Genomic DNA, 27,610 nt, shown 5'->3' with positions numbered 1-27,610 from the left:
GGGCAACAAAAATGCTGGCCAGCCAGCGATGCCCTCAACTCTCAAAATGAATAAATTTTATAAATGCTGCTCGTATAAGGAAGGCAACATGAATAATCCAGGAAATTAAACAGCTGTGAACCCTACATCAATGGCAGGGAAATTGTTGGAGAAAGTTCTTAGTGACAGGATTTACTCATTTGGGATAGTCAGCATGGCTGTATGGGGGAAGGGGTCTTGTCTTACAAATGTGATTAAGTTTTTAGAGGGAATGATGAGGATGATTGATATGGGTAGGACAGTGGATGCTGTCTGTGTGAACTTTAGTAAAAGTTTTGTCAAGGTCCCTACTATGAAAAGATTGAGTCTTATGGGATCGACAGTGAGTTGTTAAGTTGGACACAAAATTGGCTTGGTTATGGAAGTTAGCTTTCCTGACTGGAGGTCTGTGACCAGCGATGTTCGGCAAGGATCAGTGTTGTTTGTTTTATATATATAGGCTGAAAATGCAGACAATCTGATTTCGCAGACCACATGAAAATTGACCGAGCTGTAAACAGTGATTAAGATTGTCAAAGGATATAGCAGGATAATGATCTACTGGGAAGTTGAGTGGATTTAATACAAACAATTGTGAGATGATGTGTCTTGGGAGGTCAAATGCAAGAGGAAAGTAACAGTAAACAACAGGATCCTAATGAACATTGATTATACACAGGGATCATAGCATGCAAATCCATGACTCCTTCAAAATAGCAACACAAGGTGTTAAAGGTGGCATACGCATACCTGTCTGCATCAGTCAGGGCACTGAGTATAATCAAATCAAGTTGAAGTTGTATAAAACATTAGAGGACTGTGTGCAGTTCTGGTTGCCACACAACAGTAACGATGTGGAGGCTTTGGAGAGGATGCAAAAAGAGGTTTAGCATGATGTTGCCTGGATTGGAGTCTACTAGCTGTAAGAAGAAGTTGGTCAAAGTTTGTTTTTGTGAAAGGTTGGGGGTGACCTGATAGAGATATATTTTAAAATTGTTGAGAAACATGGAGAGGGTGAATAGTCAAGAGTCCTTTTCCCAGGATAGACATGTCAAATATCAGGGGAAAAAGATTTAAGATGAGATGGGAAAGTTTTAAAAGGGTATGTGTGAGGCAAGTCTTATTATGCAGAATGGTAGGTGTCTGGAACATGCTGCAGGGGTGTGGGGAAGGTTTGGTCGAAGCAGATACAGTAGCAATGTTCAACAGGCAATTAGGCAGACAAACGAACAAGTAGGTAATAGAGGGACACAGACCATGCGCAAACAGATGGGATTAGTTTCGAAATGGCACCATGATTAGCACAGATATGATGAGTTGAAGGACCTATTCCTGTGCTGTACCATTCTATATTCTTAGTAGAATACTGTGCAAGTAACTAGGGAATCAAGATTAAATAAATCATGGATTTACAACTGTTGGTTGACTGAGCTTTCGAAGTGCTTTGTTACCATTCTGTTTGACTGACCTTGTTCATGTTCCAAAAGCTGTAAAGCTTCAACACCATTACTTCCAGAAGGTCCTGCTCCAAGTTCAGAGACTGATTCTCCTTCCAGGTCGAGTGAGGATACAGAATTTGAGCGGTTTGAAGGTCCTATTTGGTGGAAATATTGACAGCTAATTTAAAATATATGATAAATACAAATTCAAAGAGATAGAAAAACCTTAGGTGGCTGACCTGTTTTACGAAAAGATTCAAACAAAACGCTAAGTTCGGATGAAATTCTTCAAATGTGACAGCAGGGCAACAAAGGAAGAGCTTAGAACAAAATTATGAACTTAAGAATTAGTAACAGAAAGCTGTGCCACAAACAGCAAGCCAAGAAAGAGTACACACTAAAGGATTCAATTTCAGAGTAACACAATTGCTGGAAGGCAAGAACCCAGGGTGGAGGAGACTGTGACACGTTGAGGCAAAATCATTCAGGATGTCAAGATGAGAAGAAAAATTTTACAAGTGAAGCAAAAGGGAACTAATCCCAGCGAGGTCTAGGGTAATGGAACTCAATACTTAACTAATCCAAGAAAAGTCTCACCTTCTGATATTCCCTCCAGATTATCACTGCAGAGGGAAAAACGCAGAGTTTTATCTGGTTTGCCATGCAGTTTTCCATCGTCTGCAGGTACTTCTCCTTGCCCACTTTCAGCAAGCTGCATGCTCAACACCTGAACAAAATAAATACATGAGGCAAGAAGCATTTAAATAAGCTATGATTTGGCATTCTTTTGTGGAAATATTCTTTTCATGTTATTTGCTTATAAATTGGATAACTTAATACTTTCAGCACAAAACTCATTCTTTGTCATGTTTACATTTAAATCACTGATGATTTAATTATTTTGAAGCACAACACATTAGATTCAAATTACCTTACAATAGCTATGAATTTTATGACAGATAAACCAATCACATAATTAAATCAAATCTAAACCTCTTCAATACTATTGTAGCAACTATATTGGTTTGGGATTGCCAACTGACTAGAGAACACAGTTATATTAAAATCTGATTGAAGATTTGTAGCTCGGGTATCCGTTGTTGTGGTTCTGCTCGCCGAGCTGGAAGTTTTTGCTGCAAACGTTTTGTTCCCTGGCTAGGGAACATCATCAGTGCTGTTGGAGCCTCGTGTGAAGCGCTGCTTTGATGTTTCTTCCGGTATTTGTCCGGAAATACTGGAAGAAACATCAAAGCAGCGCTTCACACGAGGCTCCAACAGCACTGATGATGTTCCCTAGCCAGGGAACAAAACGTCTGCAGCAAAAACTTCCAGCTCGGCGAGCAGAACCACAACAACGGATACCCGAGCTACAAATCTTCAATCAGATTTTAAACACTTACGGGCGAGAAACGCTGAAACAAGCCAGGAGATGGGAATCCTGCGCTAACCGCCTCGGCGCAACATATGAACAACTCCGGTTCCTCCACGCACAAATACCGGAAGAAACATCAAAGCAGCGCTTCACACGAGGCTCCAACAGCACTGATGATGTTCCCTAGCCAGGGAACGAAACGTTTGCAGCAAAAACTTCCAGCTCGGCGAGCAGAACCACAACAACAGTTATATTACCACATTTTTCATGCTGATAGCACTTAGACTGTCTGTAATCATCTGAAATCGCTTATAAACACAAAAAGCAGTATGAGGGTCTTGTGGTGCAGTGACAGTACCTCTATCTCTGGGCCAGAAGATCCAGGTTCAAATCTCACCTTTGGATGTGATGACCATGAAGGTGTGGCATAATATGTCAAACAGCTTGATAAAAAAGTATAAAAGATGCCACGACCATATTTCCAAATTAGCTATCACAACTGCCCGAGGTACAATGAATATTTAATGGGACAAAGGCATTTGGATACTCTGAAGATTTGAAAGACTCAATATAAACAGGTTCATTCACATGAAGTTTATCCATATAAGCTGAATATTAAAACTCATGGAAGAAAACAAATTAAATTGAATGTTCAACCTGGTTAAAAAAATGTTTCAATAAATTATCATCTTTTTGCTGTTGTTACCTATGTCGAACAAATAATTTAATGACGAGATAGCAAAACATGAGAGTTCATGTAAGAGTAACTGATATAATTTCAGATAAGCAGTTATATAACTGAAAGAATTCTTCAGCCCAAACTATTTCACAGCCTTCCATGCTGATTCTTTGCTGTAAAGGAAATTCAAAAAGATGTTAACAAAACGGCCACTAGGTGGTGCAAATAACATCTTCCACTCAGTCCACAAATTGAACAGTCTGCAACTTTGTCTGCATCAATCAATCAATGCATATGCAACACTGGTTTTTTGGCGTACAAAGTTGAGAAGCACATGCAAGTTTGAATGTGGAACTACAATAACAGAATTTGATGGGGATAAGGACACTACAGTTGCGGGTAAAAAAAATACACAAAACTTCAATATACTCAGTCGTGGGATATGCATAAATCAGATTGTTGTATGTTGAAATGGACTAGATGTCTATTGTGACTTTAAAAAATCAAACTTTGAAAATTATTAGTGTAACAAGCTTTGCTTAACCTCTCGCATCATGCCAGCCTCTCAAATCTGCAGAAATTTGTTTTGCCTCGCTCAAGGAATAATAGGTACAAAATAAAGAAGAATCGCATATCTAGAGTTTTGGAATTAACTGATGCAGCTCTGCTTCTCATTGATCACTAATGTATCACTTGTCTTGAAATGATTTGTGAGAAAGCACTGGTGTTTTTACTATAATTAGAAAGTTAGTTTTACATTCTGACAACTTTGCAATTTGTGCAGTCAAAATAATTTTGAACAATTCAAACTGTGTACCAATTCTTGAAGCATAACTGGACTTTCAAAATCAAACCCTCTAAGGTACTAAAGGTGCTGTGACAAACTTTAGAGTAGCAAATCTCTTTTCTCTTTTAGTTGTCTAATTTACAAGTTTATTAGCTTAGAGGATAGACAAGCAAGCAATCCTCAATCATCAACTATTTCCATTTGTAATGAGCTACTAGGATATGAACAAGCAGCCCGGGATTAGCTTTCAATCTTATCTTCCAATGCTTATTTCTTCAAAAAACAAAGTCATGAGTCACAGAGACGTACAGCATGGAAACAGACCCTTCGGCCCAACTCATCCATGTCGATCAGGTATCCCAACCCAATCTAGTCTCTCCTGCCAGCACTTGGCCGATATCCCTCTAAACCCTTCCTATGCATATACCCATCCAGGTGCCTTTCACATGTTAATTTTACAGCCTCCGCCACTTCCTCTGGCAGCTCATTCCATACACGAACCACCCTCTACTGGAGAAAAGTTGCCCCTTAGGTCTCTCATATCTTTCCCCTCTCACTCTAGACCTATGCCCTCTAGTTCTGGACTCCACCACCCCCAGGAAAAGGCTGTCTATTTACTCTATCCATGTCCCCCATGATATTATAAACCTGGAGGTTACCTCTTAGCCTTCAATGCCCCAGAGAAAACAGCCCCAGCCTGTTCAGCCTCTCCCTACAGTTCAAATCCAACAACCCTTGCAACATCCTTGTAAATCTTTTCCAAACTTTTTCAAGTTTCACAACATCATTCCTATAGGAAAGAGACCAGAATTACATGCAATATTCCAAAAGTGGCCTAACCAACATCCTATACAGCTGCAACATGACCTCCCAACTCCTATACTCAATACTCTGACCAATAAAGGAAAGCATACTAAACACCACCTTCACTATGCTACCTTCCTGCGACTTTATTTTCAAGGAGCTGTGAACCTGCACTCCAAGGCCTCTTCGTTCAGCAACACTCCCTAGGACCTTACCATTAAGTGTATAAGTCCTGCTAAGACTTGCTTTCCCAAAATGCAGCATCTTGCATTTTTCTAAATTAAACTCCATCTATCACTCCTCAGCCGAGTGGCCCATCTAATCAAGATCCCTTTGTAATCTGAGATAACCTTCTTTGCATTCCACTACACTTCCAGTTTTGGTGTCATCTGTAAACTTACTAACTATACCTCTTATACTCATATCCAAATCATTCACATAAAAGACAAAAAGTAGCAGACCCAGCACGGATCCTTGTAGCACTCCACTGGTCACAGACCTCCAGTCTGAAAACAACTCTCCTCCACCACCCTTGTCTTCTACCTTTGAGCCACCTCTGTATCCAAAACGGCTAGTTCTCCTTGTATTTCAGGAGATCTAACCTTGCTAATCAGTCTCCCATGCGGAACTTTGTCAAACGCCTTACTGAAGTTCATATAGATCATGTCCACCACTCTGCCATCATAAATCCTCTTTGTTACTTTTTCAAAAAACTCAATCAAGTTCATGAGACATGATTTCCCACGCACAAAGCTTAATGACAACTCATTAGAAAACAATCTACCTTAAGTAACAAAGAACCCCAGGTACTATTACACTCAGTTTTTTTTTGGGAACTTCAAACATTATATTTTTAGGTCCTATTTATGTACAGTTAAGTTTACTTTACTGTATCAACTTGTGAATTACATAATCTACTACATCCATGAAATGACCCATATTTCAGCAGCTCCCCATCACAACCTTTATTTAATCCTTCCAGTCTCAGCTGTTCATGACAAATTCCTCATCTTTGAGTTGTCCAAGGTTGTCAGGCAGCATACCTTTAAATACCAGTTGCTGTTATTTACAAGACAATATTAATAAATCAAAAAGGTCAGGGAAAATAATTTAAAAATAATTAATTTTCTGCTTTTGTCAATAATGGTTCCGAAGGCCCTCTGCTGAATAGGAGTATCTGAGGCTATGATAACTCAGAATTAAAAATATAGTCAAAGTTTATTTCTCGAAATTTCAGAAGGCAGAGATATTTCTCAGAACTTTTGACCATTACATTTTTGCAACCAAACTTCCCAATATACATTAATTCACACAAACTCAACATCTCCTTCTCAGGATGTCGGTTTGTTCGCTGAACTTTCATCACTGAAGATGTTACCTAGTATGGTGATGAAACATCTGAAAACCAAATCTTCCAGCTCAGCAAACAATCTGCATCCAGACCCTCAACCTGAGCTATAAATTTAAAGTAGTTTGGTTTATTAATGAACCGAAACCTGCAACCCATTCTAAAAGATGAAAGAGTTACAGCAATCTAGGTTTGTTCAATACATCATTTCAGTTGCACGACACTAATTCTTTGCTATAAGTTGTGTGTCTTATGGTCCTGCTCAACAACTACCTGATAAAGGAGCAGCACTCTGAAAGCTAGTGCTTCCAAATAAACCTGTTGGACTATAACCTGGGGTTGTGAGATTTTTAAGTTTGTCCACCCCAGTCCAACACAGGCACCGCCACACCATGTCCAACAGATCAGAATCTAACCATCATTCCTTGACGCTCAATGGCATGACCATCCTGAATCCCCCATTATCTACATTCTGGGTTTTGCCATTCACCAGAAATGGAACTGGAACAGCCATGTAAGTATTGTGGCTACAAATGCAGGTCAGAGATTAAGAATTCCATGCTATGTAACATTTTCTGTTTCTGTAGTGCCATCCATCAAACACAAGTAAGGAGTTTGATAGAGCATTGGCCACTTGTCTGGACAAGTGCATCACCAACAACAATCAGGATGCTTCCTACTTGACTGGAACCCAAGCCATCACCATGAACATTCACTTTCTTCATCATCAACACACAGGAACAGTAGTGTGTACCATTTGCAAGATTCATCACAGTAACTCAAAGCTCCTCAGACATCACCTTCCACACCCTTAGTCTCAATCATCTGGAAGAGAAAAGGCAGAAGCATAGGACCATCATCACCTGAAAGCCACTCTTCAACCTGACTTGGAACTATATCACTATTCTTTCAGTCACTTAGTCAAAATTCTGCAAATCCTTTTTCAAAGCAGCACTGTGGATGTCACTGAATCCCAGTTATTACAGCAAGTCAAGGTGGCAGCCCACTACCGTTTTCTCTAGGGCAACAAGTATTGGGTAACAAATGCCAGCCTAGCCAGCGATGTCCACATCCCATTACTGAATTTTTAAAATGAACTGTTGTACCTCATTTTCTGACATCATGCCAGGTGACATCTGAGAGGTAATGCCCAGTGAAATAACCAATACTTCTTCAGGATGGATCTCCTGCAAAGGCTCCTGACTTGAACTTTCATGGTCAAAGTGTTGCTCTTTTGCTTCATTTGTCCGGCCCCTATTCCTTCCAGCTGCAAAACAAATTAGCAACCAATCAGCTCAAGTCTCAACTTATTCAAATTACTAAGAATACAGAGGATTTAACAGAGCTAAGCTCCACTTTAAAAAAAAAATGCACACAATAGAAAGTAAATACAAAAACCTCAATGTAAATAACTATCACTCAACTAGGCACATCACAGATAGGAGGGTGAGGTCTGCAGATGCTGGAGATCAGAGTTGAGTGTGTGTTGCTGGAAAAGCATAGCAGGTCAGGCAGCATCCAAGGAGCAGGAAAATAGACATTTCAGGCTGGAGCCATTCCTGATGATGGGCTCCAGCCCAAAACATAGACTTTTCTGCTCCTTGGATGCTGCCTGACTTGCTGTACTTTTCCAGCAACACATCACAGATAGGCACGAAGGCTAGTAGCAATGGAAATGCCAAGACACGGTGCTTCAAAGATATTGTTCACAATCAGCTCTTGGGAAAATTTGGAATGGATAAATTTCAAAGCTTGAACTCTTGCATTCTCAGCAAAAAAAAATTTACTCAATATAAAAGAAGCATCTTCTTTGAGACCAATGGTTTCACTGATGATTTTATTTTGCATAGGTAGGTGAAGGACACCATGTCTTTTAGACAACCTTGTGCACAAATGTCCCCCCTCGAGATGAGGTTTCCTTGTGCTTCTGGGAGAATTTAAACTAACGTTACTGGAGATGGAGATCAGCATATAGAAGTAGGCAAAAAAATAAGGTGCATTAGGTAGAAGTGTTGGACAGTACAGAAGGGAGTGACATATTAGAAAAGGAATGGATTAATAAAGACAAACAACAACAGGATTACAAAATACTTAAGTAGTGTAGTGAATGTTTGTGAGCTACAGACATAATTAGCAATGTGGGAATACAAAGTAATGGCAATAATGGAAGTCTAGCTTAAAACTGGAGAGCACTGGACACTTGGCCTATAAGAATGCCAAGTCTGCAGAGAGGACAGAGAAGGAATAAAGCAAGGTAGATAGGTAGGTTAACAATGTAGATCAGTACAAGATATTGCAGTGTTGGAAAGAGACAAAGACAGAGTTTATCCAGTGACAATTCAGAAGAAAATCAGACTACTCGAGGTTAATCCATAGGCCTAGTCAGACAGATAGAAATCCCACATCTGCAAGAATAAACAAATGCTATTACTGGGACTTCAATTGGTTATGAAGTTGAAGGAGTGTACTGTACCTTTAAGAGTGAAAGATGACAAGCACCTGTCAGGCACAAAGTGTATTGGACAATTTGAAGACGTAGCATTTGAGCTGTAACTTAGATACAGGAGCTCTTTTCACAGCAGTCTGAATTTAACCAGTTTAAATTATGATCTAAGACACGAAAACTCAAACAAATTTGAATTTTATTGTTTTGACAACATCAAACCAATGAGACGATCCAATACTTTTGGATATAACGAGCAGGCATTTTGGACAGTTAGCCAGAGAAAGAACAACTTCTGCCATCAACAGACTGCCCGCAACCCTCTCTTTAAAAGCTACCTTTGTCACATGAAAAATTTGTGCAACAGACGACTCGGAGATTAACAGAGGAGGACTGACACTGCTGTCTGGTTTTGAAAATTGATTTGCTGTAAATTTAATAGGGGTTTTATCAGACCAGTATATTGTTATAGAGTGTGTTAGGTAGAAGTAGCACTCAGGCAAATGTGAGATGGAAGTAACACTAAATGTTAGATAGAAGCAGTAACACTAGAATGTTAGGTAGAAGTAGCAGACAAATGTGAGATAGAAGTAACACTAAAATGTTAGATAGAAGTAGCTCTCAGGCTGATGTGGCCAGGGGGCCCCAGAGGGGAAAAAACAGACACGAGGTCTGAGGAAGATAATTGAACCAGTGGAAAAGAGCAGTAAAACTTGAAAAAACAGAACAAAGGGGCCATCTGGTACATAGCAAGTTGAGCTAACTGATAGCCGAATAAGGCATGTTAGAACACTGATAAGAGACTGGGGCCAATGGCAAACTATAGAACCGACCATTACCAAATAAGGGAACGGTGCAGGAATAAGGGGGGTATAAGAATAGACAACTTAGAACAAAGGATTAGAACGCGCCTTCTCCAGCAAGCCTGATACCTTGCTGTAACTCGATTCTCTCTCGAATAAAGCAGTCTGTTTCTTAGAATCTGACCCGGTGTCTCATTCCTCCGAAACGAACACGGGGACGGTAGAACCATCCTAACAAGTGGGAGGTCAATAACAAATCTTTCAGACACAGAAGGCTCAGAGTTGTAAATAGTTGGTGTTTAATGTTCACTTTTGGAGTTAAAGGATAAAATTGTTATTTTTTCTTTAAATAATGGAATTTGGGCTAGTCCTCAGTCACTCCTACTTTAGCAGATTATGAGGCGAAGTGAGCTTTTCTGTGGTGTTGGTTTAATTAGAAGGATTTACCCAGTGTCATAACATAACTATCAATTAGGATAATATTAACATTTAAGCTAGGGAGTTGGGGTAGGTTCCAAAATGTGGTCACAAGAATTTCCTTCATTAACACTGTCTCAGCCTAAAATTGGCAGATGTAGGTGGATCACAAGTGTCATTCAAGTTCCGCATGGTAGATTGACTGAATAAAATGAAATGATTTTGTTACATGTACTTTACAGTGAGAAATAATAAACTACAGTGAAAAACTTTCAATTATCACTACAATACAGCTCAATTTTCATTGTTTAAGAAACAGAGAAATATAAAAAGATATAGCTTAAAAGAGAAAAGTCTATCTATGTTCAAGTTGTGAACCAGCTCAGAACCACCACTGCCTTGCCTCCATTACAGCAGACCCAACTAATGTTGGAGTCATTGATGCTCAGGCACCATCTTTTGCTGCTGGGCCGACTGACCTCTGCAACTGCCTGCGCCAGATCCAATTAAATCTCTCACCGTAGCCCACCTCAATGTTGCCATGATGCCCTACCACCACTGCTTCACCACTGTAAGCACAGGACCCAGCCAATGACAAAGCTACCAATTCCCGGGCATCATCTTTTGTTGATGGGCTGACTTCATTGATGTCACCTCACGGACCACTTCTCCCATGATCCTAGCACACTTTAATATCCATACTTTACAAAATCAGATTGGTATTTAGATGCATCACTTCAAATATTCAATGTAATTTTATGGACTAAGTCAACCATTTTGATGTTTCTTCAAAACTGGCTTGGCAACACTTAATAATGAAAATATTTATTAAATGGATGTCAAGAATGTCTGAAATTGCTGCTAATTATTGTCCTGAGTGTATGCAGCTTTAAAAGAAAGGAAACCAAATGCATGTTCATTACTTTGATTAAAAATCATAGCCATTGCTTAATTACGTTTACACTTTCTTTTTTCATCTAAATGCAATCGATAGCCAACAAAGATCAGTGATAAAGTCATTGTTTGTTATAGATAAAACAGGAACCTCAAATCATTTAGTACAAAATGTGGCCCTTCAACCCATTAAGACTGCACCAAAAATACACTACCATCAGCTACACTAGTCCCCATTTTCCCACAAGTTTCCCATAACTTGAATGTTATGACACTTCAAGTGCTCACTGAAGTATTTTTTCAAAGGTAGTGAGGTTTCCTATCTCAAGAAATAATGGCGGATGCTGGTACAGTTACAATGTTTTAAAGATATTTGAATTAGAACACAAATGAGAAATGTTTGGAGGGATATGGGCAAAGCACAGGCAGGTGGGACTGGTTTAGTTTAGTATTATGGTTGGCATGGACTGGTTGGACCAAAAAGAGTCTATTTCCATGGTCTATGACTCCTCTCCCAGACAGTATATCAAGACTCCCAACACCATCTGGGTGAACATGTTTTTCCTTAAATCCCCTCAACTCCTGTCTTATCTTGAAAGTTGTGCTCTCCTTCCCCCCCCCCCGCCCCCCCTTGTTATTGACCCTTCAGGTACCTCGTTTATTCAGCCTCACTTTTAGATTAGATTACTTACAGTGTGGAAACAGGCCCTTCGGCCCAACAAGTCCACACCGACCCACCGAAGCGAAACCCACCTATACCCCTACATTTGCCCCTTACCTAACACTAGGGGCAATTTAGCACGGCCAATTCACCTGACCCGCACATCTTTGTGACTGTGGGAGGAAACCGGAGCACCCGGAGGAAACCCACGCAGACACGGGGAGAATGTGCAAACTCCACACAGTCAGTCGCCTGAGTCGGGAATTGAACCCGGGTCTCTGGCGCTGTGAGGCAGCAGTGCTAACCGCTGTGCCATCGTGCCGCCCACTTTCTGAAATGCTCCACCCCAGGTGACATCCTGGCAAATCTCCTTTGCAACCCCTCCAGTGCAATCAACTGCGAGCATTTTCTTCTTTTCCCAGCTTAAATCTATCTCCAAATTTCATGGAATTTGAACTGATTTTAAAAAATATTTTGCCAAAATATTTTACACTATTTTTCATTGCATCTCATAGACAGATCAGTTTTCTATGCAGTGGTCACAACTGAAAAGCACCCAGAATACAAGACACTCAAAATGCTCTTTAGTAATTCCAGTAGACTATATAATATGTATGAGATCTTGACAGTATTCTAGCATTTCTGGAAGCCTCTTTGCATGGAGGAGTTACCCACCAAATGGAGTAACAAGGGGAATGTGAGCAGTCAGATTTGTAGCTGAAGTATCCCAGGCAGCAATGGCTGCTAATTGTTGTCCTGAGTGTATGCAGCATTAAAAGAAAGGGAAACCAAAATGTTAATTAAATAAATTAAAATTCATAGCCACTACTTTTTAGTATATTTATATGCTCTTCATCAAAACATAATCAATTGCCAACAAATATCACTAATAAAGTCATCGTTTCCAATAGACAAAATTCAGAGCATGTCCTGATCCAAACTTTTTTCAAACAGTATTTAAAGGTTCATCTGCAACATCACATCTAACTTGCATCGATTTGTGAGGATATCCCAGTCAAAACGGGACATAATGAGCACAAGGCTGTTTGCCAAATCAAAGAAAAATAAAAAGGAAGCTTTTTTCTTCACATATTGTTAAAAGTGGTATGATTGCAATTGTCAGACTTGGCAGGATGCACTCAAGATATAAACAAGCACTGATCATGCAGGAAATGTTAGAAAACCAGCTGCAATTTGCGAATGATCGATTCAGCCAAAACTCAGCATGCATAACAAGCATAAGGAAGGAGTTTTGTTTCACGAAATGAATATCACGTCAATTACATGGTTCCTAACAAATGAGTTAAAGCAATTCTGACAAAGTCTCCAGGAAGAAGAGGGGATTGGATTTGTTTTACTTTCAGTTACACATTATTTTGTCAGCATACGCAAAGCAGTTGCAACGCTGCCAAGAAATATTCTGTTTGATTGAAGTTCTAAGTAGAAATGTCAAACATTTGAAAGATGTTAAAAGATGAAAAAGCTAAATTATTTTTCTTCACATTGATTTCAGTTGGCGTATTATGAACAGGAAAAAATTAGACTAAAACATTACATTGCTAAATCATTTAAAAGTTGCAAATCTAAGGTCTGATGCTTTTTTTTAATTTGATGCATGAATGGAAGTCCTGCATTATATTGAACGAAACTGGATTTGAAACAGACATTAAAATTTATAGTTTTAGCTGACAATAATAGGATTTGAGGGAGAACTGTGAAAATAAAAATTGTTAAAAAACAGTGATCAATTCATCAATAAAACAAGAACAGGACTGAAGAAGGTCACTGATCTTGAAATGTTGACTCTACTTTTCCTCTACTGCTACCAGACCTGCTGACTTTCTTCAGCAATTTCTGGTTTTGTTTAAGAACAGGCCTGATCCATATGTTTTTGCTCCAATCAGCAATGGGAAAACCATCATTGACCTGATCGTTGTATCACCATATGGGAAAGTTAGATTGTATCATTGTTCCTCAGCTTGCTAGAAACTAATGGGACAATTGTGTGGTGATTATATTAGTACACCGATCAAGAATGAAATTCTTCAGACTATTTGCCAAGGAAAATAAAAAGACCCGCTGCTTTGAGAATTTGAAATCATTAAGAAAAACATGTTTATTAAGTGTTAGAACAGAACTTGCTAAAATTAACCCGTTATTCTTACCTGCTTTCATTAAGTCACCAATCATACACAAATTTAGTTACCTTTTAATTGTTCTCTCAAGGCATCATCAGGAGAATGAGAGAGGGGGGGCAGCAAATGCTAATCTTCCCAGTTCTGCTCACATCCCAAGAATGAAATATTTTAAAAAGAGATGGGCAAAAATCAAGTTTAGCTGGGTTGCCCTCTCAAAAAGAACCACATGACATATAGCCATTTTGCTAAGGAGTTGGACAGCAAACCATGCAACCACACCCCTATACAAATCAGTGTTATTAAAAGGAGTGTAGAAATCTTAACAGAAAGCAACTACTTAAAGAAAACACAAGTGACCAAGAAATCTTGTTTATAAATATGCCCACTAAAAGTCATAGTGAGTCATTATTAGAAGTGGGCAAGATAAGCAAACAAGATACTTATGTTAAGGAGAACGTATGTTAAGTGATTTCATGATGGAAACAGTTGAATACAGTCCCTGGCAACCAGTAAAAAGCATGATAACATGAAGAAAATGCTCCAGTCAAAGGCAATTTGCTTGCTCCTAAACATCTTTGAATAAGTGAATGCAGAAAGGATTCTTATTCATCAAGAAACAATACTGATATATTTCTTAGAGATGGACATGCTACACAGCCCAGGTGAGCATGTCCTCCAACTTTACAATGAAACTATTTACATTGAATGAATGAATGAGAACATAAATTTGCAAATTTGTTCAATGTATTATCTAAAAGCAAAGCGTCGCTAGTCAATACACACCACATTGTGTGGTAACACTACACTAAACAAGAAACCTGCACCCAAAGGATAATCATATATATGAAATCTCGATTTATAAGCAGATCTTTGTAATTTTTTCAATTGCAAACGTCTAAATTACAAGTGGAGGTTTCAAAAATATGTGGCACTTACGTATCAAGAACCAGAATTAGAATCAAAACCAAACACAAACAAGGCTTATGTTTGGAACAATTGGTACAGAAATCCCAAAGTTACCTCCAGTTAACTACACTATATCCTGTTGCATAACTGAAGAAAAACATGGGGTGCAGGAGTCACCCTTCTAACTTACTATAAATTGAACGATGAAAAGTGATATCTAATCTAACCCAAATCTTCAAACTCCTGATTTATAACCTTGTAGGTACGTACTTCAAATGTCATTCACAAGTGTTTTTTTTAAAATGAGGCATTCGACCAGTGCCACACTTCAGGCGGAGTTCTGGATTCCCACTTGTCTTTATCTAAAAAGATTATTCATTTCCCTACAATCTTGTAGTAACCAGTTGAAAGATATGCCCCTTGGTTACTGATCCATTCTTGGGGTTTTCTATCCACTTTATTTAGGCCCCTAATTTTACACAGCTTAAGCAAATCATTCTTCGGGTATTCTGTTCCAAAGTAAACAAGACACGTCTAATCCTTCCTCGTAGTTGCAAAAGATAACTTCTGACAATATCCACAAATCTCCACTGCATCCTCTCTAGTTTTATTGTTTTAGTCTCCAAACCATGAGGAACTTAAACATTCTTTTCACTTTCATAAGCAACACTTTTAATCTTACGAGCAAAAAAATAAATATTTTGCAAAATTCTGGAACAAAACACAAACGTATATATCCAGAATACTTAATCCATGTACCTAAACAATATTTAACATATTGCATGGCAAATTACAGCTACACTCCTCATAGGTTCAAGTAAAATAGCTGCATCTCGTACCTATTTGAAGTCTATTTTTTTTGTTGGCTGGAGTAGTTGCAGGGGATAGCTGGGGTGTGCTGGAGGGAGTCAGCTCAAGGCTATTGCTCTTCCCTGCTCTGGGTTGAGGAAGATTAATGATAAGATTCTCCAGAGCCATCTTGTCCTCTTCTCTTAGCAGGTCCCTTGACTTTACATGCCGTGCAAAATTTACCTATGAAAAATAAGTTTAGTTTTAATTAATAAAAATAACTATTACATTTATTGCAAGTCCATTAAGATCACCAAATTGCAACAAACTTCAGTGGTTATTGCTGTTTGAGAAAAGATTACAAAGATTGTAAAGTTTACAGGAATGTTTTTTGCTTTATCCTTTTCACCTTGGCCAAATTTATTTCTGTTTAAGGCTTGTGCTAGCTTCAGACTGGAATCAAGGGTAAAAGACAACAACCTATTCTCATCTTCTGCCAACTATAAAATGACAACGGGATAAACCCAGAAATAACTACTGGTGACATCGATGTAATAATTTTCTCTTCAAGAGTGTGCTGGATATGATTGGCTTTCAGTTCGAATGGTCTGGCAACATCTGACAATAACCGCAAGTGATTACATCAACAGCATTTGGATCTCATTGCAGCCAAATGCATGTCACCAAGTTTGTACCTAATGAACATAGATCAACAACTTTCTAAATCTAAAAGCTAGCAGCAAGGGAGGTTCAAAGAGATGTAGAAATCTATTTGCAAAAGGTGAAAATGTTTGGAGGACTTGAATACAAAGGGCTGTAAATCACACTATAGCAGTATAAGGCCCTAGTGAGGTCATATTGGAGTACAAAGTTCAGTCCATCTCTTAAGGAAGGTCTATTTGTCTTGGAGGAGCGCCCAGTCGATTTATTAGAATGATACCTGGACCTCAAGATTGAATGATTTGGAGAAATTACACAGATTATCATTTTATCCCTTGGAAATTACAAGATTAAGGATTAATTTGATCAACTTGCCATGATATTAAGAGGAAAAGGTTATATAAACAATTATTTCACCTTGAGAAACAGGATGAAACAGTATTAGTTAAAAACTATACACAGGTCTTTCAGAAGCAAGTTACCAAAAATCTCAGATGTTTTGAACTCTCTTTCACAGATAGCAGTGATACGGAGTCAACTTTTGATTTTAATTCTGGGACTGACATTTACATTAGGCCAAAGTATTCAGGACTATGAGGAAAAGTTTAGATCAAAGATTGGCCATTATCTGTATGAATGATAGAACAGCTAAATTGCATATTCCTGTTCTTATGTTCTCAATTGATTCTTACTTCTAACCTTATTTTAAGAGGATGATATGTGTAATCTTTCGATTTAAAATTGTTGGCAAGCACAATTTAGAACCTACAGCGCAAAAACAAGTTATTCAGCCCAAGTAGTTCACAATAGTATTTATAATCAAAATATGCCTCTTCCCACTAGTTTCCATTTAACCCACTCAACAAACTTCCATTTCTTTCTGCTTCATGTTTATATAGCATCTCCAGACCTGCAGGTATCCTCTTTTAAACATTTAAAAACTATTCATCCGAACTTCCTGTCTGCTCTTGGTTATTAAACTTTAATGTGGTAGTACGAACTATAGCTGCCTGCAACACACTTTCTCTGAAATTAACTGAATGCCAAACTTCTTAATACGGTGCAGTGGAAATCATTACTTACAGTTAAAATACCCAGATTAAAGTTTCATCTCCTGCTTCATAATTCTATGTTCAATTTTTTTGCATATTGAAGTAATAAGAACAAGAAATGATAATGCATAAACATATCTAATTAACGCAGCAATTGGTAGAATCTTTGATGCTGGTCACATCGAAAAGAAATTACTACTAAAAGGAAGTTTCATCTTAACATTAAAGCTTAACAAGGAATTTGAAGTCTGGATTTTGATGTAAAAAATGTCAGTACTTGAGCAAAATTTTTCCCAACAGGAAAACAAAGATAAAAGGAAATTACTTTCAGGTATTAAGCAGAAATAGATGCTGAACAACAGATCCAACCCATATCCAGTGATCATTTAAAATGACTGCAATTCTTTCACACATTAAAAAAAAATCAAGCAAAGAGACACGCCCAAGTCAACATCTGGCTAGCTCCTTATATCACTGGAAGAAGCACTCCTGGCAAGTAGAAAGTATGGCATGTATTTGCCCTCTTAACGGACTGGCATCAGGACAAGTATGGAAGGGGGGAAAAGCACAGAAATTAGAGAACTGCAATGTGAAGATGAACAATACAGGTATGGAAGCATTTAAAATTGATATAATAATGCAAGTTTACTAAATTTGAGACAGATCTTTGATGGGCAAGAATGTCTTTTATTTAAATGATACATCTTTAAGTCACATATTTAGTCTACCAACCAAGGAATCAATTGGCCACATGAACTCTCAGTAATGGAATTAAAGCAGTTGAGGAAAGTCAATGGAAATAACATGACTATTTGTGAACAATTACCTACTATTGAGCATCACTGAATCAACATACCATCAGATGTAGAGCAAAACAAAAAAATCAACTTTAATGTTTTATAACAAGTGAGGTACCACTCAACTGCAAAAGTAGTGTTATATTGTCCACAAATTTATGAAGGAAGTTAGACACCATTTTCAAAAGACAAAGTGCAAAATGTACAATACACTCAAGACAGGGTCAGGTCGTGAGTATGACCACTCCCACCTCTTGTCTGCAAATATACATGAAGTTCAATGGGTAGGCATTATATTCCAGAACACCACATAACTTGGGTCAGTACTAAGGAAAAAAACAAGCAAAGCATGTATGCTTACCAAATTTACAAGTTGATTGTGTGTCATGTAGACAACAGTCCTACTTAGTCCCTCCAGCAAATTCACTGAGGACATAGGAGGAGTCTCCACTGTACGACCGCCAATGATAACATCCAAGAAGGCCGCAACACAAATCTGTAAAAGTTTGAAGTAAAATATATTATTTTCTCATATGTCATAAAGTCTCCTCTCTGAAATAAAAACATCAATTTCAGTTAAATACTATCACCATTCCTTACAGCAGTCACTTGAAAGACTATTGCTTGTTATTAATAATAGCTGGCACAATATGGTAGAAATAATGGCTGAGTGACTTTGGAGCAGAACATGATGTACCCAATGTTAAAGATCAACTCAGAGGGCAAAGCTGATTTGTAATGTACTGCCTTAAACTTTCAGAAGACAAAAGGAATTATTACAATTCAGGATTTAAGTTAAAAGGAGTCTCACATGAGGTTCAGCCTGGGTGACTGTTTCTCTGTTACAAGTATCACCTGATGAAGGAGCATCGCTCCGAAAGCTAGTGTGCTTCCAATTAAACCTGTTGGACTATAACTGGTGTTGTGTGATTTTTAACTCTGTTACAACTGGTTCAGTTAAGTAATGGATTCGGGACAATCAACAAGTGGGTACCTTTGTGATCTGGATATTTTATTATGATTGACTAATAGGCTAGAACAAGTGAAACATTTTTCGCTCTGATGAAGGTCAATCCTTAATAAATGAATTACCAGTATAGCCTTATAGATTTCATTGTACGATTGCCATCTGAAAATATACATTAAGTGAAGTTGGTTACAGTAAGGCTCATTAATTATATCAGCACACCTTAATGAGATGTTATTTAGTACTTTGTTCTTGCAATTAGCACACTTGAATATGATGTAAACATTCTGAGTCAACATAACTGCTTCTATACAAAGTATAGCAGCTGAGACATCTTAACTGGTGACTAAGAGAATGTGGGACATGGAAATGAAAACGTTCACAACTATGATTTGAAATCTTAAAAGTGTAGCCAGCCATCTCGATGCCATGTGCCATAGTTTGCACTTTACATAATATTTAATGTTGACACTCCATTCTGTACCTTTAAAAATGATAAGTAGATTTTGATGATATTACAATGATGTAAAGAGGGAATGGAACTTGTTTACCAGATTAATCCCTGGAACTGTTTTACAAGGATAGATTGAGAAATGAAGTCTGTATTCTCTGGAGAAGTGAAGGAGGGGAAAACGCATTGAAACTCAAAAATTCTTACAGGATGAGACCGGTAGATAGCGATGAGATATTACCCTGGCTGGTGAATTTCAAACTGAGGATATCATCTCAAAGGGAGACCACTGTGTTTTGTTTTAAATTCACTCAAGAATTTGTGGGCATTAACAATAGGGCTGGCATTTACTGCTCACCCTTAGTTCCCTTTGAGGAGGTCGGAGGGAGCTGCCTTCTTGAATTGTTGCAGTCCAAGTGCTGTGGGTAGATAGACATTGCCATTCAAGAGGGTGCTCCAAGATTTTTGACCCTGTGACACAGAAGGCACAGCTACATTATTTCCAAGTTAGGATGACATGGAGGGAAACAGGAACCTAGTAGTGTTCCCATATATCTGCTGCCCTTGTCCTTCTAGATTAAAGTGGTCAAGGGTTTTGGAACGTGCTACTTAAGACGATCTGGTGAATTTCTGCAGTGCATCTTGTAGATAGCATACATTGCTGGTCCTGAGCCGCAGGTGCTAGAGGGGGTGAAAGTTTGTGAATATGGTACCTTTGTTCTCTACGGTGTCAAGTTTCTTGAATGTGATTGCAGCAAAACATATCCATGCAGGTAGAGAGTATGCTATCACACTCCTGACTTGTGCCTTGTAGATGGGCAAACAAGCTTCGTGGTTTCAAAAGGGGAGTTACTCACTGCAATATTTCTAGCCTCTGATCTGCTCTTGTATTCACTGTATTTTAGTAGTTAGTCCAGTTCAGCTTCTAATGAATGCTAACCCAAGCTAGTTGATTGTAGGGGATTCAGTAATGGTAATATCATTGCATGTCAAGGGCAGTGGTTAGGTGGTCTACAATTGGAGATGGTTATTGCTTAGCATTTATTTGGCATGAATGCTCAGACAACCTTTCAGCCCAAGCCTGGAATTTTTCCAAGTCCTGCTGCATTTGAACATGGGCTCCTTTGGCATTGGAGGAGTCCCGAATTGTACCAAACATTGTGCAATCATCAGCAAACATCTCCACTTGCCTCCTTATGAAGGGAAGGTCATTGATCAAGCAGGTTAAGGTAGTTTGGCCTAGGACACGATTGAGGAACTCCTGCAGAGATATCCTGGAAAGAGGTGACCAACAATCACAACCATCTTGCTTTGTACTAGGTATGACCCCAAACAGCAGATTTTCCTTAGACTCCCAATAACACTAGATGCCACACTTGGTCCAATGCAGCCTTATTGACAAGGGCAGTCACTTTCACCTCACCTCTGGAATTTAGCTCCTTTTTTCCATGTTTGAACTGAATCTATAATGAGGTGAGGAGCTGAGTGGCCATGCTAGAAAACAAACTGGGCTTCAGTGAGCAGGGCAATGCCATACAGGATCATCCACTCAGCATTTCTGGTTGAAGATGACTGCATATGCTTCAGCCTTATCTTTTGCACCGATGTACTGGGCTCCCCCATTCTTGAGGATTTGGTTGTTTGTGGAGATTCCTTCCTCAGTTAGTTATTTAATGGTTCACCAACACTCAACTGGATGTGGCAGGATTGCAGAGCTTAGATCTGATCTACTGATTGTGAACGACTTTAGCTCTGTTTATCACTTCCTACCTATGTGGTTTGGCGCACACAGTCCTGTTTTCTAACTTCATCAGATTGACACCTCATTTTTAGGTATGCCTAGTGCTGCTCCTAGCATGCCCTCCTGCACTCTTCAATGAACCAGTTGTTAATTTTAAATCCAAGACAGATAAAATAGTTTTGTTAAACAAACAAAGAGAATGGGCCATAAGGCCAGGACATGGAGTTAAACCACAGATGTCACTGAATGGTAAACAGGCCAGAGGAACTGAATGGCCTATTATAGTTCATATGATTCACTGGCTTGATGGTAGAGTGGGGAAATGCCAGGCCAAGAAGTTGCAGATGGTGTTGGAGTACGATTCTGCTGCTGTCATTAGTGCATACTGCCTCAGGGATGCCCTATCTTGAGGTGCTAGATTTGTTTAAAGTTTATCACATTTAGCAGAGAGATAGTGCCACACAACATCAAGTAAAGTGTTCTCAATGTGAAGATGGAACTTTATCTCCTCAAGAACTGTGTGGTGGTCACTTACTGATACGGTCATTGGCAGATGTAGCAGGTACACTGGAGACGAACTGGTAAAATGTGTGTTTTCCTCTCGTTGGTTCCCTCACTACCAACTGCTCGACGGGATCTGGAGCAATATCCTTTGGGACATGACCAATCCAATCCATTGTGCTGCTGCCTAGTCTTTCAGGACGAGTGGGACATGGCAAATACATGGATAATGATGATGATGACGATGATGTCTGGGACATGGGCTCTAAGTTATGATTCTTAGAGTATGACTAGGTCAGGTTGTTGCTCTGAGACACAATTATCCCAATTTTGGTACTAACTCCAAAATAAAAGGAGGGCTTTACAGGATTGACAAGGCTGGGCATGCCATTGTCATTTCCAGTGCCTAGGTTTCAGGTGGTCCATTGGGTAGAAGCCAAGTAGTTTCATTTCTTTTTTTTCCCCCCACAAATTAATGACTTGCTTGGCCATTTCAGAGGGCAGTTACGAATTAGCCACATCAATAGGTTAGACCAGGTAGGGACAGCAGTCTATCTCCCGAAAGGATAATAGATTAGGTAGGCTTTTCCAACATTCAACAATGATTTCATCATGGTAATCATCAGAGCCTGAATTCCAGATATTTACTTAATTTAACTTCCACCATCTGCCATGATGAAATTCAAACCTGGGTCCTGAGAACATCACCAATTTCTCTGGATTAACAGTCTAGTGACACCTCCACTAGGTCATCGCTTCCCTTGACATAAGAAATTGCTTCAATCAAGACGATTGCAAATCTTTGAAACTCTCTACTCTAGGTGTCTGTGCAAGTTCAACTCATTCAACATGTGTAAAACAGAAATTGAAAGAGTTCTGGAGACTAATGACATCCAGTGATATAAAGATACTTGGGAAAATACCACAGGTTGAATGATCAGCTATGGCCTAACTGAATTGCAGACCATCTGCTCAATGGCCTACCCAGTTATGTTCCTACCCAATGCTACTCTAGGAAGTTTGCTTCCTCCAACTTAACACAGCTTCTTCTCACAGAGAATGCACTATTTCACACTTTAAATGGGTTGTCATCAGCCAAATTTATTAAGAGGTGGTTTTGCGCTGCAACCCATTAAAAATCAGATTTAAATTGAACAAACTAATCTCACACAAGATCTGGACAGCCAACAAACCGAAAAGGCTTTGATTGGACCATTCTTGACTAGATATAAATCCAGAAACAAAATGGCAAAATAATGTCTAAGATATGCCATTCTAAAATCAAATTGGACAGGCAGAAACTTTGGAGAAGTTGATGTTTTGGGTGTAACCCTTCTTCAGGACTGGGGGTGGGTGTAGGGGAAGCTGCAGATAAAAGGGGGTTGGCGGGGCAAGGTATTGTAGTGGAGATGGTTCAAGACAGATAGAGTACAACTCGATTGGTCAATGGGAGGAATGAATCCGGTTGGTGGCAGGGAGGAGTGGAAAGGAGGGGGAGGGAGTTGGGGGAATGGGACAGGTGGTTAATTGAAATTAGAGAACAGAACATTGAGTCCCCCAGGCAGTTGACTGTCCAGGCGGAAGATGAGGCGCTGTTCCTCCAATTTGCAATGTGATTCATTTAGACAATGGAGGCAGTCAAGGATGGTCATGTCGGAAAGGAATTGGGAAGGTGAATTAAAATGGGTGGTGACTGGGAGGTCCAGTTGGCCCCTACGGGACCGGCTGTGATGCTTGGCAAACCGTTCAAGTTTACATTTGGTCTCTTTCATGGAGAGAAAATCATATCGGGAGCACCTGATGAAGTAAACTAGGTGAACCTCTATCTCATACAGGAGGACTATTTGTGGCCCTGGATGAAGGTGAAGGGGTGATATGCTGGCAGGTTTTGCAACTTTGCTGGTTGCAGGGGAAAGTACCTGGGGGTTCAGGAGGGTTGGTGGGGAAAGTGGTGTAAACCAAGGACTGTCGAGGGGAATGGTCCTTGTGGAAGGCAGAGAGGGATGGGAAGGGGAAGAAGTTCTTGGTGGTGGGGTCTAGTTGGAATTGGAAGTGTTTTAAGATGATGCATTGGATGGAGAGACTGGTAAGGGGTAGGTGATGATGGGGTGGTCTCTGTCTTTATTGCATGGGGAGGGGTTAGAGGAGTGGAATATGGAATGGAGATGGTGCGGTGGAGGACTGTGTGAATGACAGAGGGTGCATGTTGTTTGAAATGGGTAGACATCTGAGATGCTTGTGAGTGGAATGTCTCCTTATCCAAGCACATTAGATTAGATTAGATTAGTTCCCTACAGTAATGGAAACAGGCCCTTCAGCTCAACAGGTTCACACGGACCTCCGAAGAGTAACGCACCCAGACCCATTCTCCCTCCCTATATTTACCCCTGGCTCATGAGGCAGAGACAGAGGAAGTGGAGAATGGGATGGAGCTCTTGCAGGATACTCAGTGGGAGGTGTGGTCCAAGTAGTTATGGGAGTCAATTGGTTTGTAGTAAATGTCTGTCTGGAGCTGTTGCCGGAGATGGAAATGGTGAGGTCAAGGAAGGGGAGGGAAGTGTCCAAGGTGGACCAAATGAATTTGGGGTGATGGGGAAGTTGTGGGTGAAGTTGATGAACTGCTCCAGTTTAGCCTGGGTGCAGGATGCTGCAATGATGCAGTCATTGTTGTAATGGCAGAAGCGCTGGGGCACAGTGCTTGTGTAGGTACTGAAGAGGGTCTGTTCGATATAGCCAAAGAGGCAGGGACAGCGATCAAAATAAGCATTATTTTACAAAACATCTTACTGAGTAATGTACACAATGCTTCCATAGTTGTTTGTTAACCTGAAAATACTTGAATTTCTTCAAGTCAGACTTCATATAAGTTCATTGCTGACAAATGTGAAATAAAATAATCCATCCATACATACAATTGATTATTAACATTTAAGATTTCTGGAGCTGTGGTGATATACATAAACAGTTTGAGGGGGTTATTCTGACAGCTTAATGGGTTTCTGTTTAGTTTAGGATCTTATGATTTGTGGTGAATCATTGTTCTTTAAAGGGCTATGAGAATTTCTTTTACATTAAACACAAAGTAAACACCTGGTCGCTTAGAGGGAGTCCAGTTGCGCTTTTTCCTTATTTGGATAGTTATGTGAAGCCCTTGCCTGGAGATTCATATAGAGAGCAGCACTTCTGAGAAGGGCAGAATAAAATGATACACGATTATCTCAGAGTAAGGACTTAATGATATCCCAACACTTCTGGACTGGGACTAAAACCCTGATGAGGATTTCATACCAAGCTTATTTAAATTCAGACATACCTATGATAGCTCCAGGAATAAGCTATCAGAGATTTCAGTCTCAGAGTTAAAAAAAAGTCAGTTACCCAAAACCTAATGGAGGTGCTGGGAGTAAAGAATTACTGAAAAAGTACTGTACAGGGATTACCTTTGGGTACTGCAAAAGGTCTTTTTTAAATTTGTAATGGGGTGTTTAGGCATTAAAGAGATGATACTTTTACAGTGTATTTAAAACTGTTATTAGTAAAAAAAATTTTTTTCCTAGTTCATCTTCATTTCTTTTGCACAATGAACTTCAGTTTTATTGTTAAAACTGAATCTGCAGTACTGCATGCTTGTGTTTAGTGAAAAATCACTTCATTAAATTTTTAATGATGTCATCTACCAAGACAGATTTTAGCCAAAGACCTGACTTGTCCTCAAGTAACATGAGCTGGGATCATAACAGAATAAGGTAACTTATTTAACGATGAAACTTTCCCCACCAATTTTGCCTTCACCTAAAATCCACAGGTATGTTTTTCAGGTACAGATCCAGAGATGATTTGTTCCTTCCACAGCTCAAATACACATACCTTTCTTGAAGCTTCTTTTGAGCATCATTTAATTCCACAAACAGGATTTAGATATTAAAATTCCATCCTCTCCCCCACCCCACTTGAAACCTATGCTTACATGAATGCTATATCTCATACATAATGCTGAAAATGTATACAGGAACCACTTTAGGCAAAACACAACTGATCTTACAGCCAAACTTACCATCTAGCTCAAAATCACTAATAGCATATTGAAAGGAGTACAAAGCCTTCATACGCTACATTCCCTAGTCAATTTTGCGACTTTACTTTATCTTAGCAAGAATGCAGACTGACTTACTTTGTCAAATTTGGAGAGACTATTCTTCAACCGTGGATCTGCTTCCTCACTGCCCGTCATTGCCAACTGCTGCAAGAGTTGGCCAACCTAAACAGGAGTTTCAAAACATTGTAGTATTTGTATCCATCAAAAACAGTAGTCTTCAATCACAATATCATATTTACATTCAATTCTAAAGTACATGATCATTTCATAAATAACTACACAGATTTGCAAAATAGAAACTAGCAGTTGATGTTTGCTTTACTTATCACACCAAAAGTAAGTTCACGGGCCCACCTGGTTTCCATATCTGTGCACTTTTTCTTCAATCACCAGTCTTAAACATTTATCACCTCTGCTTCATCTTGAGTTTTGTACTCCATAGTATTGCTCACCATCTCCTTAAAAAGGTTTATTTTGTCTGCACCTTGATTCTTTGTATGCTGGCTTGTTATAGACCTTTCAACCACTTAAGAGCTGGAGCTTATCTGCCCTGCCACACCCATGCTAAAGACTCTAAAATACTTCGTGAATATTTGCAGGACCTAAAATTCCAGAGAATTTGCACTCTCACCTGTCCAATGCCTTATAGTGCTCTATAAATGGTAAGTCAAAACAGACTGGGTGATTACTTTGCTGAACTCTGTTCAGGCAAAAAGTATGCACAGAGCTTCCAGTCATTTGTCAATTTAATTCTCACCCTGTCCTCAACTTTCTATGTTGTTAGGCTAAACTTCAATAGAAGCTCAAGGATTAGTCTCAGAATTCAACAATTACAAATTATGAACTTTATAACCAAAAGATACTGTTCACATTTCTGTAGTTATTTATAGTTCTTTAGATTCAACTTATTTGTTCACTTTTTTCATTAACACCACACACTCATACCATCACTTGTCATTTGTTACTTCAATCTTCCAACCTATCAAAAGGCCTTGAATTTTGTTCCTTGCTCCCTCTCCACTTTGCCCAGCATCCATAGTTGCGTGAAACCTGCTACACCTGTAACGTTTTCCAGATCTGACAAAAGGCCAACCTGAAGCATTATAGTTCCTCCCACCATATAAACCGGATTTGGAATATTTATAATTATGGAGCATTTATTGTTTTATTTTAGATTTCTTGCATTCACAGTTTTTGCCTCAATATCTTTCTTCTAAAAGTGAACAATACTGTTCATGCATGGTCTCAAAATATGTACAAATGGAACATCAACAATCAACCAGGAAAAATGCACTACCTTTTAATAATACACATTAACAAGTATAATGGTTACTCTCTGGAAAGCAAATAGTGAAAGGTAATACTGAAACATAGTAAGCATTGAACTCTCATATACACCCCTAAGTCAGTGCACCTCTTTACATGTATTCTGATGAAATTCCAAGAAATGCCCTCTACCTGCAAATAATTAAACACAATTACGTGCCACATTTTTCTCTTATGCTATTTCTGAAACACAAGAAAATTACAATTGAATTACACATTATCTTTGCATGCAAAAAGCAAATTTATGATAAACTGGACAATTCCTTGAACTGAATGTAGACAAGCAGGAGCAAAGTAAATTGAGCAATTAATATGACAAATATACTCAACTCTTCAAGGGACACTGGAACCTTTAGTTGTGTTAAAATTTAACTTATAGTTACTTCAGAGACAATAGTGAAACAAAAACAAAAGCTACGCAACCACAGAACATAAAAGCCCGCTGATTAATTTGTTGATCATGAATTATTTACACATTTGGGCAGTCAGTTTCACTGACTGAGCAACATAGCTGCCTGAAC

At 39.0% G+C, this 27,610-nt stretch overlaps 1 protein-coding gene across 8 annotated transcripts in view; it reads right to left on the bottom strand.

Annotated features, from left to right (window-relative positions):
* gapvd1 (GTPase activating protein and VPS9 domains 1) overlaps window positions 1-27,610 on the bottom strand; it is a 152,668-nt gene that overhangs the window by 50,468 nt on the left and 74,590 nt on the right. For all 8 annotated transcript variants that reach the window (XM_060841417.1, XM_060841418.1, XM_060841413.1 and 5 more), the window contains 6 exons: window positions 25,839-25,925; window positions 18,369-18,503; window positions 15,549-15,741; window positions 7,554-7,714; window positions 2,055-2,184; window positions 1,487-1,612 (listed from right to left, as the gene is read on the bottom strand). In XM_060841417.1, coding sequence (XP_060697400.1) covers window positions 1,487-1,612; window positions 2,055-2,184; window positions 7,554-7,714; window positions 15,549-15,741; window positions 18,369-18,503; window positions 25,839-25,925 — 832 coding nt within the window. The remainder of the gene's footprint in view (window positions 1-1,486; window positions 1,613-2,054; window positions 2,185-7,553; window positions 7,715-15,548; window positions 15,742-18,368; window positions 18,504-25,838; window positions 25,926-27,610) is intronic.

The sequence above is a fragment of the Hemiscyllium ocellatum genome, chromosome 21, assembly GCF_020745735.1.
Source record: "Hemiscyllium ocellatum isolate sHemOce1 chromosome 21, sHemOce1.pat.X.cur, whole genome shotgun sequence".
In the NCBI taxonomy this organism is placed as follows: Eukaryota; Metazoa; Chordata; class Chondrichthyes; order Orectolobiformes; family Hemiscylliidae; genus Hemiscyllium; species Hemiscyllium ocellatum.
This window is presented reverse-complemented; position numbering and strand designations above follow the sequence as displayed.